The following is a 17570-nucleotide window of genomic DNA, read 5'->3' as shown; positions in this document are numbered from 1 at the left end:
GTATTAACACGGAGATTGCGGTACGCGTCACAAAAATCAAACCAAGAATTATAAGTAAATATTTAAACCAACCGCTATTGTTAGAAGGTCTAAAAAATTAAAATATTATTACGAAAAATTCACCCAATTTCGAAAAAATCCTAAAAGTATCTAAAACATTTTAGCTCCTTACTGTACACCCCAAAACCATGCATTCAGCGCCACTGGTGGTAGAACTTGGTACTAGACAACAAAAATAAGCAAAACTTGGCAAAATCACACGTGGTTTTGTTTACAGAGTGTGAATTTTTGAATTAAAGATCACAGTTTTGACCAAGACGAGAAAATGCAGAAGTTATTGAAGAAGAAAAACAAGATTGAGGAGAACTTGGAAGTGATGGAAACTAAAACCGAGAAAAGCGTAGAGAAAGAAAAAGACGAGGAGATGGACGAGCCGGACGAGGTCTCAGAAAATGAAGAGCAAGAAAACGAACCGGCTGGTGAACTCGTGGAAAAAGGTGCAGAAAACGATGAGGAAGGACCCCCCGTCAAGAAGGGCAAAATAGAATCGAAAGGTAACGGAATTCAAATTGAATATTTAATAAAAGACAAACTTTTTTGATTCTATTTCCACAGAAAATAAGGAAGAGAAAGAAGCGAGGCCGCCGACGGAGGAGGAAATTTTCAGGAAGAAAATAGTCAAGCTAGGGGAGGTCATCCGCAGGTCGAACTGCCAAAAGCCAATTTTGGAGAAAACGCTCGATAACCTGAAGGACCTGCTCAAGGGCAAGTACGACAAGCACGTTTACAACCACGCTGTGAGTCGAGTGGTCGAGTGGATGATCAAGCTGAGTGGCCCCGAGTTGACCAAATCCATCACCCTTGAGCTCAGGAAGGATCTAAACAACATGGCCAGGCAGAAGTACTCAAGGCACGTGGTGCTCTGCCTCATCGGCAAGGCCGACAAGGAGACCTTTGACATCCTCCACAAAGAGTTGTCACAAGAAATCGTCAAATTACTTTTGCTCGGGGTAAAATTTTAGTGTTTTTATTTATTTTAAAACTTATTTCAAATCTCCTTTCAGACTTCGAGCTCTGTGGTGGCCGAAATTTACAACAAGTCCAGCAAAGTCCAAAAACGGGCGATGAAGCAAAGTTTCTTCGGCAGGAGTTTCAAGATTTTCAAGACAAACGAAATCAACACACTCAAGGATGTCAGCAAACAAGGCCAGACAGAAAAAGGAAGCATTTTTAGCGAGGTTTACGATAACCTCATTAAAGTGGTTGAAAAGTAAGCTCCGAGAAAATTAGCCAAGCCCATTATAAACTAACTTGACATAATTGTAGGAATGGAATTAAATCGGAAGTAACGGTGCAAGTTCTGCAAGAATTTTTGGAATCTGTGGAGCCGAATCTGAAAAAGCATGAGCCGTTTTTGAAAGTTCTGCAAAAGAACTTTGTCGAGCTTGAGCAATACGACGTCGGAGCCTGGTTGGCTTCCTATTGCATCTGGAACTCAAGTGCCAAAGAGAGGAAGCAAATTATGAAGGCGACAAAAGCCAAGCCAGATTTGGCTGCTAGCGCTGTTGGCTACGAGATGTTGATCACCATCATGGACTGCATTGACGACACAACTCTGATCAACAAAGTACGAAAAAATGAAAATATCCAAATGCGGAAGTACAAATTTGATTTTCAGATTGTGCTGCAGCCTTTGCTGGAAGATTGTGTGAATCTTTGTAGCAACAAAAATGGAGTCAAAGTGGTTGGTTTCGCTGTGAAACCGCGATCGACTCAGTTCCTCCACCCCCAACAAATCAAATTCCTGCAGCAAGGGGATGCAAATCAGCACAGCAAGAAAGAGATCGGACTCAGACAAAAGGAAATCAAAGATTTTGCAGTTCCCTTGATTGCTGGCAAAATCAAAGGAAATCTTTCACCGTGGATAACAAACGCTCAGAGATTTTTATTTTTGAAAAATTTAATGGACGAGGTTGAATGTGAGTTTGGTTTTATTTTGTTTAAAAATTTAATTTTGAATTAATTCTGTTGCAGACAAGGAAGTGGTTGAAGTGATGACAGAATTTGTCAGCCTTCTTGCCAACCCCGATCACAAAGAAATGGTCGAACACGAAGGTTCTAAAACAGAGATGCCCGTCATTGAGGTTCCGTTTGCTCAAAAGCTTGCCATGCACATGGTCAAAGAGGAAAAGGGCAAATATGCTAAAGGTGAAAATTCAATTCTTATTAATTAATTTATTATGAATTGAAAAAATTTTATTCTAGACTCGAGCTACACTCCGGTATTCTGTGCGCTTCTTGTTCCGGAAATAAAGAAAACGCCTGAATTCTGGCTTGATTGTAAGAGGGGAAGATTAACTTTCCTCTGGTGAGTTTGAAAAATACTTAAACTTTTTTAAATAAGTTGATTTTTTTTTTGTTCGGCAGCATGATGGAAACAGAGATCCCTTCGGTGACTGGAGAAGTGCGAGAATTTCTCAAGCCTCATCTAAATAAAATCAAGGGAGAGGGCGAAACATGCAAAATTGCCAAGGACCTGTACACAATATTGGCAGGGACTGACAGTAAAGTTGCTTTGGCTAACAAAATACCAGAGAGTAAAGTGGAGGTTAAAACACCAGAAAGCAAACCGACCAGAATGAGCACTAGAAGCTCGAAGAGGAATAAAAATTAAAAATGTTTCCATCTACTTTTGACATTTTAAATTGAAAATAAAAAAATTGAACTGAAGTTGAAATTTAATTAAAATTTGGTGAAATGACACATCACATTTTTTTAACCTGTTCATATATGCTGACTGTTGGAAAGGAAGTGGCATCACGGCCGCAACAAAATAACACTACAGATTGGCTCGCACTGCATTTCCAGCTGTGCGGACCAAAATGAGCAAATTTTCACTGCTCGTTGTTTTCATAATTTTGAGCCATGCGTCAGGACAAGTAAATTAACTTTCCAATCAAGATTTTGTTTGTTTTGATTCCATCCACAGTTTAACCCGGACAGTTTTGTGGGGCGACTGGTCGTTTCAGGTTAATATTTTATTGATATAATTTGTGTTGAAACAGAATACAAAATGATATAATTGTTATATAATTAGCCATCAAGCACACCGTCCAAAAACGAAGCTTGCCCGAGATCATGGGAATGGTGTCGACCATCGCCGGAAACGTGCCTGGCCTGACGATTTTAGGGCCGAACGGAGGCATCAACCTCCCTGAAATTTTAAACACTGTTCTCCCCCTTTTTGGAGAAGTTTCAGGCGGAGTGGTATATTTAAGATTTATTACTGGTTAATTAGAAAAAAAAATAATATCATTTCAAAGAGATGCTGCAAAGTTGTGGAAGTGCCAAACGCTTTTATGGAGAATCTGATGACGTGCATCATCGAACCGGCTAATTCAATGGGGAAGAATATTTCTTCTAGAAAGGCCCAGGGCCTTGGTAATTTTTAGAATTTGAGTTTCATAAGAAGTAAATTTTATCTCTATGTGAAATTATAAATTAAGAGCAACATATTTGACTAGGACTAGAGAATAATAAATTTTAATTAAAAAAAAAAAAATAGAAATAATTTTTATATTCAAATCTCATTAAAAAAAATTAATTTTCATTTTAAATAATTATTTCAGCAAATATGGTCCATCCACCTGTGTCATTTGATGAGTTAGCCACTCTAATGAAAGGAGAACTTGTAAAATATTTAAACTTTTTAAATGATTAACAGATAAATATTATAAATTTGTAGTGTGCGATGCGATGCACTTTTGAAAAACTGAACAAGGTTTGATAAATATAATATAAAAATTTTATCTTTATTATATTTAAAAACAAAACCTTATTTTTATTTGTAGTTGGGCTTGGATGGATTGCCCAGTAAAGACTTGTTAATGGAAACTGTCAGCTCAGATTTTAAACCAGAAGCAGTGGAAATCGCAAAGAAAGCATTCGAATCGTGCGACAAAGACATGAGAATCGAGCAAAAGTCTTTAGAGCAAGAGTTGACCATTGAGGACAAGTGTTGGGCGTCGAATTCAATGGTCGGATGCTTGGTCGAAAAATTCCATGAAGTATTTATACATAAAAATACTAATAAATTTAAATTTATACTAATTTCTGCAGCACTGTCCTGAAAGTGAACGGATCGCAGGTTTGTGATAATAGTAAAATTTTGAATTTTTTGAATTAATTAAATTATTTCTGCAGGAAATCAGTGCCTTGCGAATTTGGGATCAAAATTCTGGGGCGAATTCCCAAGCAAATTGAAAACAATTATTAATGATTTTAAAGGACACATCATGAAGAAATAAAATAAAATTTCAATTAATTTGTGAAACGACGCGGAAAATAAAAATTATTCCTATTTCTTGCTGGCATATTGTGATCCTTCATTTAAATTTGCTACCATTTCCTATCTTATGAAATTATAAATAACATAATTAAATTGAAAATTTATGATTAAAATTCGCTTTAATTATAAATGATTATGTGTTGCGTGATTTTTCGTATTTGATTCGGTGTTTTGCAGTTTTCGCATCAGTTGCAAAACCGTGGATTGTGCTCTTTTCCGTCCCCAATACTCCGCACGGTCGTCACATGACGTGTCCCGAAACTTTTTCCATGATGGCTTCCTTTTCCTGTCGTAGAACATAAAACACGGAAAATGATACACTGCAAGGTCGCGCTTGTCCAGATAGAGCATTAGCTGGTTTCGCATGAATATATTTGTATAAAAGTTCTGCGCAAAGTTCAACCACAGGGATTGGATTGTGGCTCCACAGGGCTCAAGAAAACATGAGGATGTTGGGTGCACTGATCTTTGCCCTGCTCCTGAGCTCAACTTTTGCGTGGAATTTTGCTGTGAGTTAATTACCTGCGGTCCTAATTACTTGGTGCCAAGGATGAAAAATAATACATTTCTCCGGCTCGTGTTAAATACACTATATTTTTTTAATTTTTAAGAGCCGCGGGTGTCTTAAATTAACAAATGCATAAAAAAATTTAAAAAAAAGAATTCAATTTCCTATTTTTTCATTTATGACGAAGATCAAAGCCCGGTTTCATGAAATCCAAATATTTCACTTAAGAGTGTGAAATTTGAATTTGATTATTATTTATATAATGTGTATGCGATTAATTTGCTATTTTTATGATATAATTTGTAATTTTTTTACCATTTTTATTTATTTAAAATTTGATGATATTTAAAAAATTCCTCACATTGATTGGTGAATTGAATTGAATTAAAATCGAGAATGCACAAAATATATAAATATTTAAACCGTTCCGGTAATAATATTCTTGTTAACTGGTTATTTTAAATTATGCAACACGCACGACTTTAATGTCAAGAGAGTTGCGTGCCTAAAAAATTATAATTATTATGTTAATTTATCAAATAACAAGGAGATTATTTATATTTTAATATAATTAAATCTAGAAACCTGACGATGAAGAGCAAAAACTGATGGACGAGTTCCAAGAATATATAAATAGTGAGTATTTTGTTGTTTTTTTCTGCGCGCGTGGCCACTTTTGACGGATAATTTTGCTGAATTACAAAAATAAAATTGTCTAGAAACTTCGAAATCATTTTAAAAGAGGCATTTGATGCAAAACGAAAAAATTTTTATCAAAAAGGGTAATTTAAATTAATATTGTTTTAAATTTCAAGCTCCTTTTGAGGAGAGGCCTCAAGAGGATCATAATTCTCGCCATAAGAGACAGTTGATGGAGTTGTTGTCAAGCGTCGGAAGCAGTGGTGGCTCTGCGATTACAAACTTGATCCCTGGATTTTCAGGTGAAGCCATTAATTTATATAAATTTTTTTTACAAAACACGGTAAAGAAGGTCAACAAATGCAACAATCAATTAATTTTAAAGAATTCATCAAATTATAATAAATCTTGTAATTTTATTTTCAGATTACGGACCAGCGTTCATGTCTTTGCTTAACAACTTCCTCGGTTTCATGGTGAAAAATTGAATTTCGATAAATTTCAGAATTTTCGAGAGAATTGCTAACGTTCTGTAATTTTAGAAATGCTGCGCTCCTATAAATTTGCCTGATGTCGTTTCCAAGTTAACACTCAAATGCTCAGATGATCTTTCAAACAACTTTTTTGCCACCACTGGTTTCTTGAACAGAACGGAAGCTGGTAAATTTCATTCTAAACGTTTCTTTGATACACGGTTAAAAAATAAATAAAATTCCTGTTTAGAAAAGAAAGAGACTATCTTCATGAAATCTGGCTCTCTTGGCGGCTTTTTCGAGGCTGAACTGGTAAAATTTAATTAAAACATCAAAAAATATAAAAAATTTCATCAATTCATTATTTAAAAGTGCACAGTCCGTTGTGTGTTTGGAAGAATGAAAATGGTAAATAATTTTAATTTTATAATTTCGTGAGTTCAGATAAATGTAAAAAAAAAAAAAAAATTAAGTTAACGTCGGACGGATTGCCGTCGCCAACCGCATTGAAAACGACGATTCCGAAACTGTTCAAAAATTTTACCAGCATGTTCGAACCTTCACTTGCGACTTGTGAAAAGAGCTACACAGACCAGTACAACGCATGGTTTGGTGAGAGCAATTCTAAATATTTGTCATCAAATTTAAAATATTTTTTATCAAGAGAGTCAAAATAAATTTGATTATTTTGCGTTACTTTCTTTGTAGAAAGCAAAAGACCATTGTCAGACTCTGATCGCTGCTGGGTTTCATCGGCCTGGGTCCAGTGCATGTACAGAGAGTTGATAACAGTATTACGATTAATTATTTAATTAAAGATTTATTGAAAATTGCTATATTTCAGAACTGCCCAGAGGAACAAATTCAAGCTGGTGAGTTTGCGTTTTAATTATATATGTATATTTTATTAATAATTTCAATTAATTAAGAAACGTTTCCAATTTGGTTCTTATCTTTATAATTGAGAGAAATTTAAAATTATATTTTTCTGATGACTTTTTTTCTTGATTATGAGTTTTTTAATTCCTGCAGGTTCGTTGTGTCTGCAAAAATTGGGCCCATTTTTCTGGGGAGAGTTGCCGAAGCAAGTGGGCCGTTTCTTTGCCATCGTCAAAGCGATGATAGATATTCTTTAACAATAATTTCTCTTCAGTGTATGCTAAATGCAATTAGGATTTTACGGATTAATATCTTGGCATGATTCAAGCTTCTAATTATTTTTACCAAGTTAATAAAAAAAGAAGTGCTTTTGTTCAAATTCGATATCAAATTTTTATTAATCTTGTGTTTTTAATAAAAATCATAAAAAATTTAATCTGTTTTAAGAAGCCCTTAATTTATTTATCTTGTGCATATTATATTAGTTCAGCATTTGGATTTTAAAGAACTTTTATCGACTTATTGTTTTTATCCCTTCTAATTGTGCATATGATAAACTGCAATTATATAATTTCTGTCTCTGGCAAAATCCATCATCGCCAGGCAAAAAAGGGAAAAAAATGGCTTAAAATGTGCAGAAGATTTGAGATTTTGTTCTTGGTACTCACCAAGTCCTGGTTTTGATGTGGAGTTAAACATCTTTGAAGGCTGATTTGTCCAAGGTTGCTCCTATTTTAATCAAATATTTGATTAATTTAATGGCATAAAAATTATCAAAAAATAGTACATAGCACAATCAAAATATGACACAAACATGCGTGGTAATTTTTTTTAAGTAGAAAAAATTTGTTGTAAATTTACAAAGGACAAATAATATTTTAATTACACACATTTTTTTTTAAGATAATAATATTAATTCAAAATATGTCACCACTATAAAACTAAAATGACCATTAGATTCAATTTGAGATTTATGTACAATTATTCTCATGCGAAGAATATTTTATAAAAATTTTTAAATAATTTATGAAAACCTGTACGAAAAAAAGTGCTGAAGTTTGTATTTTTGAATTTCAAAGAAATAACCGGAAATAACATTAAATAATCCAATTAATCATCGCACTTAAGAGTCTTAGAGAGACCAACTCGATAAATTCTTGCACAATGGAAACTTTTAACGCAAAAATTAAAAAGATATAACAAATAAAATGCATAAAAAAAGATAAAAAGAATGAAGGATTATGGCACATAACTTACTTTTCATTCAAATTAGACGCTGCATGAGCAGATCAAAATCACTTAAAAATCGACTGTTTTTCTAGTTTTTCGCACACTGTACACTGTATTTGCATAATTATGTACAACACACAGCCACATACACATGAATCATGTTGTAATGTTGCAAAAACCAATCTAAAACTATAGTGAACAATGTGACCGGTCTCAGGAAAGATTTGTTCAGGAATAATTTGTTTTCTCGTTTCTCCCTCCATTTGTGTATCATGAAGTGATTTTTACAGTTTTGCACAATAAAATTTCCTCCACTCACCATATTCCAGATTCCACTACGTGAAATCCTTCTTGCAGTACGTGTTTCATTCTTTTTAAACATGTTACGACTTGTATTTTGTACTCGCGCCTTCACTTTCTCTAGAATGTGGTTGGTTGTGACGTCACAAGGTGCAGCGCAGGCCTCGACAACAAATAAGGGGCGTGGCTAATCCTCTTGTCTCTCTGTTGTGGTGCCCTCGATCATCTCGGCCCACAATTAATATAATTTTCCGCAAGAGGAATATTAATTATTTCTTGCCCAAGAACACATCAGACAACAATCTTGCCTTCCTGCCACACTAATTGCCCTATTTAAATACTAATTTTTAAACACGATGAAGTGTAATTTTCTTCTTCTCTCGCCACTTTCGCCTAAAATGAAACTTCTAAAAAGTTTTCAAGCTGGGTTCCTTTAAAATTAATACATACACAAGACATACAAAAATGACTGGTAAGTATGCTGTTAAATTTAATGATGATATTAATTTGAAGTTTCTTATTATTTATATTAAATTCTTAAAGGTGCTCCACGAAAATGCAACTCCTTTCTGCTCGGTGTAGTTTTTGCCAGCGTTACTTGGACGGTGATTTTGATTCTCTACATGCGGCTGGTGAAAGAAAGCAACCTGAATTCAAGCAGGTTATCACCTCAGCCCTCATCCTTGATGGTGGTCCACGAATTTTTGCCGAAAGAAGCGCACAACAAAGCACCCAGTCTCGACGATGGCGATAAGAAACACAAAGAAATGGTAGCAAATTATTTTGAATTAAAAATTATATTAACCTGCTTGTCATCTTAGTTGGCTCAACTGCAGCCAAAGAAGCTGGAAGACGAGATCGGTCTCGTTCGATCTCCGGCAGAGCAACGACTGCGAGACCAAGGCTACAAGAACCACGCATTTAACACTTTAGTTAGCCACAAATTAGGCTACCACAGGGACATACCTGACACTCGAAATCCCCTCTGCGCCAGTCAAGAGTATCCGCAAGACCTGCCCTCCACCTCGATAATTATCTGTTTCTACAACGAAGATCTGCACACCCTGCTCAGGTCGGTCCACTCGGTCATCGATAGATCGCCGACAAATCTGATCCATGAAATCATTTTAGTCGACGACAATAGCAATTTAGGTAAAATGCATTTGTTAATTATTCGAAATTGTCTTAACCTTCCAAATTTTGTATTTAGATAACATTCATAAAGAGCTGGAGGTGTACTGCAAAGACAACCTGCCAATAGTTATGGTGACCAAGACACCTCGACGGGAAGGTCTCATCAGAGCTCGAATGTTCGGAGCAAGTAAAGCCAGTGGAGACGTAATTAATTCCTGTTAAATGTTTGAAAATGATTAATCAAGTTTATTCAGGTGTTGGTGTTTTTGGACAGTCACATTGAGGTGAACAAAGACTGGCTTCAGCCGATGCTTTTGCGTATTAAGGATGAGCCAAACTCTGTGGTCACCCCGATTATCGACATCATCAATGCCGATACCTTCCAGTACACACCCTCACCATTAGTGAGAGGTGGTTTCAACTGGGGTCTCCACTTCAAATGGGAAAATGTGCCTCAATGGCACCTGGAAACCGAATCAGATTTCATCAAGCCAATCAAGTAAAAAATAATATTTTCGTATTGAAGAATGTAAAGTAAAATTGATTGTAGGTCTCCTACTATGGCTGGAGGATTATTTGCCATGCGAAGAGAGTATTTTGAAGATTTAGGGTCGTATGATTCCGGGATGAACATCTGGGGAGGAGAAAATCTGGAGCTTTCATTCAGAGTAAAATTTAAACAAATCATATTTTATTTAGTCTCATTTCATTAAAATGTTTAGGTTTGGATGTGCGGTGGTCACCTAGAAATAATTCCGTGCTCCAGAGTGGGTCATGTTTTTCGAAGACGCAGACCTTACGGTGCCCCGGATGGAGAGGACACCATGACGAGAAATTCTCTTCGAGTCGCTCACGTTTGGATGGACGATTATAAAGTAAATTTTGTTGCTATCTGAAATTTTAGTGTAATTAAAAGTCAATTTTTAGGATTATTTCTTCCGAGTGCGTCCAGATGCTCGGCACATAACCTATGGAGATATTTCGTCCAGAGTGAAGCTCCGAGAACGTCTCAAGTGCAAGTCCTTTGATTGGTACCTGAAAAACGTTTATCCCGAGTTGACCCTGCCATCGTCTGATAAGGAGAGGGACAGACTTAAAAATAAGTGGCAGGCTCTTGATCCCGGAGGCAAGAAAAAATTCCAGCCGTGGCACTCGAGGCAAAGGAATTACGTCAGTGAATATCAGGTTTGTTTGAAAAAAATTCTATGAATGACAATTAATTTTTAATTAATTATTCAGATTCGTCTGTCTGGCACAAATTTGTGTGTGCAAAGCGAGAAAGACGTAAAATCAAAAGGATCGTATCTGATGCTCACAACCTGCTTAAGAGTCAAAGCTCAAGTATTTTTTTTTTATTTTCATTACTAATCAATAATTTAACAAGTATTTATTTATCTATTTTAGATGTGGTACGAAACTGACCGTCATGAACTGGTTCTTGCGCAGCTTTTGTGTTTGGATGGAACCGGAGACACACCGAGACTCTCCAAGTGCCATGAAATGGCAGGTCTGCAAGAGTGGCAGCATCCCAGCAAGGTAAAAAATCCATGAATTATTTTAATTTTTCATTAATTCAAATTAAATTTAGACGGAGACTGCCGTCTACAACATGGCAGCTGGAACTTGTTTAGGGGTCCAAGAGCCTTCGAAGGGTTCCAGGGTGACGATGGAACTCTGCACGAAGCCAACAGGGTCCAAGTGGGACCTGGTGATTGCCAGAAAAATGCTCGAAGAAAACCCGAGACTGTGATCCTCATGTAAGCTCTCTTTCAACTTTTTAATATTTTTGTCCATTTCTTGCTTTAATCTTCCGCCCATCGAAATCTCCATATTTGAATGTAGACGTAAATAAGTACAAAAATCTAAGATATCTGTTAATGTTAGGTACGAATCATGAATGTTAGCTGACTTATTGTTAAAAACTACATAATCCAGCAACAGCATAAGTGTTAAATATTTCTGCTCAAATCTCAACTTGTAGTACGATAGTTGATGTGATCTTGAACTTTTCCATTTTGAAATTTAACAGCAAAGTCTCTTGATTTAAAAGAAAAAAAGGAAAAAACTTCTATTTACTTGGCCATTTTTTACCATTTTTACTAATATTAAGATTAATGATTTTATTCCAATTTTTAAATAAATTTGTTATGTTTCATACATTATTGTTATGTGTGTATTTCTGAAATACAACTTGGCCATAAATTGTGTACAGTAACCAGCTTGCTTTTCATGAAATCCACTCTCACTGTAATATTTATTCATTGCAACAGACTAGAATGCCTTTCAAGGCCAACACACACTTAGGAAAATTAATACACAAAGCGAGGAGGTCTGTGACGCCCGTCAAATTGGTATCTCCCAAAGTCATCCTTCACAGGCAGTTTCAGTTTGACGTTTCTGGCGCTAGCGATTTTCCAGTGCCTTGGTCGGACCTTTGCACTCCACTTCTTCAAAGATTTTTTATTCCTTCGTCCTCTCAACTCAAAGTACAGTCGAACGGTGAAGAAGTAGACAAACTCGACGACACTTAGCAAACTGAATCCCATGAACAAACCAAATAATCCTCCAGCATTGCCTAAGGCAAAATCTATTGAAATATTTTAAAACTTTTAAATCTGAAAAACTGTACTTAACAAAGTTTCCCACGACATGAGCAAATCCCTTCTGTACCGAGTTCCGATCATTTTGCCAAAAAACACGTAGATGATGGAATGGTTTTCAGGGTGGTAAGGATTTCTAAATTATTCGTGAAAATTTTTATTTTTAACTGATTATTTTTCTTACGAAACGGAGTTGCGGAGATTTCCTGAGGTTGTTTCATAGCGGTAGCTTATTTCGTTGCACTGGGGTGAGCAATCACAGTCCATCCCTTCCTGTCCGTCCCACAAATGATTCCCGGAATTTTCCAAATCTTTCAAATTCGGTCTCAAACGGCTTAGCAAAACTTACATACATTTTTTTATGAATTTTACTTATAATTTTTGATTAAATATAGTTTTTAAACCTTTATGTTTGAAGATGCAACTCAAATCTCTAAAGTCGCACAATCTCACGTTGTCTTTGCAGAAATAAAGCAATATTAACAGATTGAAATAGGTAAAAAAAATATTGAACCTCTTGAGGGGTAATAGTATGGCTGGCAATGGCAATAATCCATCACGTTTATCCGTCTGCAGTCTACGAGACAGTTATCTCTGCTGTATGTGGATTGACCATTCATCTATGGACATGTTAAAATATAATTGAGTCCAATGCTTAGCAAATTTACTTCTCCAGATTCTTTAATAGTTGACGCGTCTTCGTCCTCCTCCTCAAATATGCATCCACTCTTTTGAAGGGGCAACTTTTTCACTGGCATGGTCGACGAGGTCGTCTCCGCTGCTACCCTGATGAAAGTATACTGCCCTTGTGAAATTAGCTGATCTGCCGCCGACCATTGGTTTGGGTAGTTGTACCAATTGTGCAACATCACCTTTTTTCAATTTTAATTAATAATTATCATATTTCTAATTTATTTTCCTACTCTCATCGCCTCTGTAGAAACAAGAGGAACAAATCTTTCCTTCAAATCGAACCTCAGGGTGACCCTCAAACCAAATTTGTTGCCCACTGAAGCTGTGTACAGAGGGGTCAGTGAAGACGGTTTTGCTCTGTTTGACGTGCAGTTTCTATTAAAAATAATGTCTATTTTTTCATGTGTAAGATTAATTTTAATCAATACCGGCCAAAGCACGGCTCTGCATAGTTAAAAGAGCAGCAAAATCCATTGTCACTAAGGCTGCGGGTAAACAGCTTACTGCAGTCCACTTCCACCCCTTTCCACTGACATTGGACCATAATATCGGAACAACTCGGTGCCAACTTCAAATATTTATTATTATATTATTTTAATGAAATTTCAAAAAAATTTCTTACGTCTCTCATAAGTTCCGTCAAGCCCACCCCGTTCTTTGTAATCGCATTTTGTAATAGGCTGACGTTGGAAAAAGGAACGAAATTGTGCTTCAGTATCTCTCGAAAGTGAGGAAAGGCTTCCATTAGCTCATTTTCCACAGCCTTGTTTCCCTCGCTCCTGAGAAAAAAATTCCGATTTTAAAATAATTTATTACTTTAAATTTTTGTATACATTCTCTGCACCAGCCTCTTTGCTTTAGAAAGAACAACTTGGTTCGGGTCGCAGATTGTGACTGCCGGAAAAGGTACCTTCCACACAGGAAAGTTTGTGGTTTCGACGGCGGTGGCGGTCGGCGACTCGAGGTAGCGGCTCCACGTAGAGAAGATCAGGACGCTGGCCACTGTGATTGCACAGCTATGACACACTAGCCATACAAACCTTAAAAACACATTATTTTTAGCCCCTGCAAAACGAAAGATAGGCAATTCGCTTGACGCGGCAACCGAGCAAGTTGCCTAAATTCCCAAATTTTCCTATAAAAATTGTAAAATCTCTGTTTTTATACCTTTCAATCATCGGCCTGCCAGGTTCAGTGATGTATTGGTACCCATGCAGAGCTGTGCAGCTGCAGTATTTGCAAAACTGCCGCCATAAAACTGCGCCTGCCGAGCGAATGCGATCTGCGGACCTTTTTCTTGAGGAAATGAATAACTCGTTAACGCTCATTTTCATAACGTTTTGAACCTTCAAGGGCCACGAACAGACTAGTACAATTTTATAAAAATTGCCAAGACTTGAGTTGATTATCAGCCCTCATGATCTTTATTTACACTTCCATCAAAAATAAATTTTATCGTGATGACATGCCTACTTTTTGAAAGGAAGACGCTCTGAAAGTGATTAGAGAGATAAAAAAGTGATCAACGAAAGTGCACCAAATTTTCCTGATATATTTTGTCAATAATTAGAAAAATAAGTTTATAATTTTAACAGGAAAACTTCAGTGTTTATTTAGAATATAGTGGTGTATATATTAAACCTTTCCATTCCAAAAAATTTTTCAACAAAAAGCTTTCAAAAAATAACAGTTTTACAAAACAACTTAAGACTTATTGGCAGTCTCCAGAACGTTAAATATATTCTCGTATGCAGTCTTGAGCGAAGAAACAAATCCGGCTCCGTTATTGTTAGGCGGGTAGCTGCTGACTATCGCGCCAAGCATGTTGTCCATGATGCTGTACCTAAAATAAAAATTACCAAAATTTATTCTCAAGTCAAAATGATGCAAAACTAATAAAGTACCCGATTCCAAGGCCATCCTTCACAACAGGCCCAAATGCGCCGGCGGCCACAATGTCGGAGGAAAGAGTGGAGGTGGAGAGAATATTGTGATTGATTGCAGCATAAGCTGGATCAGAGAAAATGGCAGGAGTGATTCCTTTTTTCTCTGCAAGGCGACGCAGGCCGAAGAGGTGTCGATCAAAGCCTTGGCCTGTTGATAAAAATATTAATGACAAAGAAAATTAATTTAAAAAATGATTCATTTACCCATGGCGGCATCTTTTGTCAAATTTCCATGCACTTCTGAACACTTTTTGATCATGGCAAGTAGTTCGGTGTTTGAGGGCTGATTTGAGCCGTTGATGGCGTTGCAGACAGCCTGGGTGGCCATGGTGCAGGGCCGCACTGTTTCTGTTCGTCCGTGTCGGAACGCGGCTGTGCTGCAAGATTCGTAAGTGGCCACATTTTTCCCCGCAAGTTTGTGGTATCCAACCTTTCAAATTAACATTTTTTTGGTAAACTTTGGAATTGTTAAAATAATTTACTTTACCTGGAATCCAAGCTGCATGATGGCATCAGGACTGACTCCGTGTTTCTTGCACAATTTCTTTCCGTAGTTGTGCATTTCCAAAACGTCAAAAGCCAAGGATTTGGAGATCGCTTCATGATTTTTCTTGGCGTCGGCAATGCTCTTCTTGATGCTGTCATTGATCTTGAATTCTGATATAATATTTAATTGAAATAAATTTTAAACGTTTTTTAAAAAAAATTACCCAGTTTCCTGACATGATTCGCAGCGTCAAAGTTTGACTTTGTGTCGGGATGTACTTGAGGCAAGTTGGTGCTGTCCTTGAACATGTCGGTAAAGTAGCGGAGGATGGCGACTCCATCACCCCAGGAATGCTCAAAGTTGATCCCAGCAGTTCCATCCTTGGCAATGATCAGGGAGAAAGACTTATCGAACCACCTGAGAATTCAAATATATTTTATTCCTGATTGAAATAACTCAAATTCTTAATCACCTGTTCACTCCGTCTGAATGAAGATAATTTCTGAGCAATTTTTCCCTGTTTGTTCCCATCGTTTCATCGTCCAAACACAAATTGAAGATGCTTGAGTCGAGCACGTTCAAAACTTCTGCATTGCCTTGAGACTCAAGTTCTTGTCTCGCTTTGGCCCACACATCCCTGTTTTCCGAGGTCAAAACTCCGATCGGAAACTCGGATGCAGGAGAATTGTCCTTGGAAATGTAATCGATGCAAGCCAACAGATCAGAAGGTGGCAAGATATTTCCTTAAAAAATGAAATAAAAGGTTTAAGAAAATTAACAAAAATATGGATTTACCATTTTTGTCCAGGGCATCAAAAACATAAAAGTTTCCCTTTCTCATGACCAGCATGTGGTTGGCTTTGTCGTTTTTCACAATGCTGTCTTTGCCCACACCCGGGACTCGAGTCGAGTTGAAAAGGTTGCCATATTGTGACATGTCCAGCGGAAAAGCCTAATATACATTATTTATTTATGAAAGTAAAAAAACTATTAATGCCAAAAATACAACCTTGAACAAATAGGCTCCGTACCAGGAAAGAGACGACGGCAGAAGACCAGTCACCGTGTAAAAAAGATCTGTGTCACTCTTCTTCGGGTTCAAATGGAAAACCTCCGGGGCCAGAATACCAGCTCGCAAGGATTTCATGATTCTGATTTACAATTATAAGATAAATTTTCAAAATTTCCACAAAATTTCTTAATTGTTAAAACCTCAAGGAGGAAATCATCATGTTGGTTGCTCTGATGACCTGGTCATTGTAAGCAGGTTTCGGGTCGTTGACCAGGACAAGGATTGGGTTGTAGTTGATGGGCAGAGGCACTCGGTCCTTCAGGTACATGTCAAACCAGGGCCCTGAAATGTAGCTGGTGTGCTTGTTGGCCTTGTCCTCAGCCACCAACTCCTGCTGCAGGGAGGGGCCCTCTCCGGCTACGAAATCATTTGCAAATTTCGTGGTCGCTTTGAAGGCATCGGAACTTTCCCCCAGAAGAGGTTGTTGAGCTTTCAAGTATTTGTCCCTGGTGTCCTCTAGTTTTGGAATGGGCAGCCGTGGAAGGGACTTCTGGAAGTGATTCGAAGGCAGGCGGCTTTTCTGGACAAACTGATAGTCGTATTCGCTGGAGGAACTAAATAGTAGGAAATATTAAACATCTGGTGATGTTAACAAGGTGCTTGGATATTATACCTTTTTAATCTGATGGCTCCGATAAAAGAGCTGCGGATGTGACGGGACTGAATAAGAGCCTGAAAAATAAGTGAAATGTTATTTTTGACAGGAAAATATAAAGAAATATGAATTTACCGAGTGTTTGCCGAGTCGTATCAACATTGTTGAGCTTTTTCTGCACAAGTTTTCACTCGCTGTAAAATTTAGAAAATTTAAATTTTTATTAAATTAAAAATAAATAACTTTAAAATGTCAGTAAACATTTTGGTTAAAAAAAAAAATTGAATAATGGTGGTTTTAAACCAATTTGAGACGGAAAACAAAGATGACCGGCTGAAGCTCAACGTTAAGGAACGTTAAATTTCAAAGTTCACCTTAGCAGCACGACTCACGTTATGCACTGATTGCTCATAATCTTTATTTGATGAACGCTTGTTATGTTAAAATTTACATACAAACTTTTAATATCAAAACAACAGAGGAAAAGTAAACAGATTTTAATGGGAAATTTAGGATTTTGATTTAATTTTGATAAAAATAAATTTAAGGCACCTGATTGTAGATGATGTGCTTAAATTGCTCAGAGTCCAGGTCAGAGGTGACTTCCTTCAAAAACACATGTCCGATGTAAACAAAGAAGCGGTGCTGCCACCTGCGCTCCCCACC

General features: G+C 36.9%; 7 protein-coding genes across 13 annotated transcripts in view; 4 read left to right on the top strand and 3 right to left on the bottom strand.

The window, feature by feature from the left end:
• Positions 1-8291, bottom strand: part of LOC132193768 (tachykinin-like peptides receptor 99D) — a 71741-nt gene extending 63450 nt beyond the window's left edge. For all 3 annotated transcript variants that reach the window (XM_059614643.1, XM_059614642.1, XM_059614639.1), the window contains exons 1-2: positions 8105-8291; positions 7516-7576 (exon numbers count right to left, since the gene is read on the bottom strand). The gene's annotated coding sequence lies outside the window, so the exon portion shown is untranslated. The remainder of the gene's footprint in view (positions 1-7515; positions 7577-8104) is intronic.
• LOC132193852 (pumilio homolog 3) lies at positions 222-2740 on the top strand. Its single transcript, XM_059614777.1, has 8 exons — positions 222-554; positions 616-1010; positions 1065-1270; positions 1327-1627; positions 1679-1979; positions 2035-2208; positions 2266-2368; positions 2428-2740. Exons 1-8 carry the CDS (start codon positions 326-328, stop codon positions 2672-2674), a joined length of 1956 nt encoding a protein of 651 aa, XP_059470760.1. The 5' UTR covers positions 222-325; the 3' UTR covers positions 2675-2740.
• LOC132193854 (uncharacterized) lies at positions 2776-4373 on the top strand. Its single transcript, XM_059614780.1, has 9 exons — positions 2776-2939; positions 2990-3029; positions 3098-3267; positions 3324-3441; positions 3630-3691; positions 3746-3781; positions 3852-4067; positions 4120-4147; positions 4204-4373. The coding sequence occupies exons 1-9, from the start codon at positions 2883-2885 to the stop codon at positions 4305-4307; spliced, it is 831 nt and encodes a 276-aa protein (XP_059470763.1). The 5' UTR covers positions 2776-2882; the 3' UTR covers positions 4308-4373.
• On the top strand, positions 4659-7274 carry LOC132193868 (uncharacterized). The gene is made up of 11 exons (XM_059614800.1): positions 4659-4857; positions 5438-5492; positions 5672-5797; positions 5922-5971; positions 6038-6155; positions 6219-6280; positions 6341-6376; positions 6442-6580; positions 6677-6759; positions 6813-6840; positions 7001-7274. Exons 1-11 carry the CDS (start codon positions 4792-4794, stop codon positions 7102-7104), a joined length of 867 nt encoding a protein of 288 aa, XP_059470783.1. The 5' UTR covers positions 4659-4791; the 3' UTR covers positions 7105-7274.
• A 277-nt stretch (positions 8292-8568) lies between the features above and the next one.
• On the top strand, positions 8569-11731 carry LOC132193766 (polypeptide N-acetylgalactosaminyltransferase 35A). The gene is made up of 11 exons (XM_059614635.1): positions 8569-8849; positions 8921-9147; positions 9199-9529; positions 9588-9715; positions 9766-10010; positions 10062-10179; positions 10234-10386; positions 10439-10696; positions 10751-10852; positions 10916-11047; positions 11100-11731. Exons 1-11 carry the CDS (start codon positions 8843-8845, stop codon positions 11259-11261), a joined length of 1863 nt encoding a protein of 620 aa, XP_059470618.1. The 5' UTR covers positions 8569-8842; the 3' UTR covers positions 11262-11731.
• LOC132194025 (sodium channel protein Nach-like) lies at positions 11679-13982 on the bottom strand. The gene is made up of 11 exons (XM_059615056.1): positions 13972-13982; positions 13638-13820; positions 13427-13583; positions 13233-13372; positions 13035-13179; positions 12780-12983; positions 12626-12731; positions 12516-12569; positions 12296-12455; positions 12141-12247; positions 11679-12086 (listed from the first exon to the last, which is right to left on the bottom strand). The coding sequence occupies exons 1-11, from the start codon at positions 13980-13982 to the stop codon at positions 11821-11823; spliced, it is 1533 nt and encodes a 510-aa protein (XP_059471039.1). The 3' UTR covers positions 11679-11820.
• Positions 13983-14303: 321 nt separating this feature from the next.
• On the bottom strand, positions 14304-17551 carry LOC132193990 (carnitine O-palmitoyltransferase 2, mitochondrial). 5 transcript variants are annotated; one of them, XM_059615000.1, is made up of 12 exons: positions 17457-17551; positions 17040-17098; positions 16923-16981; positions 16450-16863; positions 16247-16388; positions 16033-16189; positions 15710-15980; positions 15461-15654; positions 15238-15407; positions 14955-15180; positions 14709-14898; positions 14304-14647 (listed from the first exon to the last, which is right to left on the bottom strand). In XM_059615000.1, the coding sequence occupies exons 2-12, from the start codon at positions 17064-17066 to the stop codon at positions 14509-14511; spliced, it is 1989 nt and encodes a 662-aa protein (XP_059470983.1). In that variant the 5' UTR covers positions 17067-17098; positions 17457-17551; the 3' UTR covers positions 14304-14508. The 5 variants fall into 5 exon arrangements, with proteins under 5 accessions (XP_059470983.1, XP_059470986.1, XP_059470985.1 ...); XM_059615003.1 differs by lacking the exon at positions 17457-17551 and adding an exon at positions 17279-17301; XM_059615002.1 differs by lacking the exon at positions 17457-17551 and adding an exon at positions 17208-17278.
• Between the last annotated feature and the right edge of the window lie 19 nt (positions 17552-17570).

Source organism: Neocloeon triangulifer, unplaced genomic scaffold (assembly GCF_031216515.1).
Source record: "Neocloeon triangulifer isolate White Clay Creek 2 clone unplaced genomic scaffold, ASM3121651v1 ptg000005l, whole genome shotgun sequence".
Taxonomy (NCBI): domain Eukaryota; kingdom Metazoa; phylum Arthropoda; class Insecta; order Ephemeroptera; family Baetidae; genus Neocloeon; species Neocloeon triangulifer.
The sequence above is the reverse complement of the archived record's forward strand: the minus strand, read 5'-3'. Positions and strand labels throughout refer to the sequence as shown.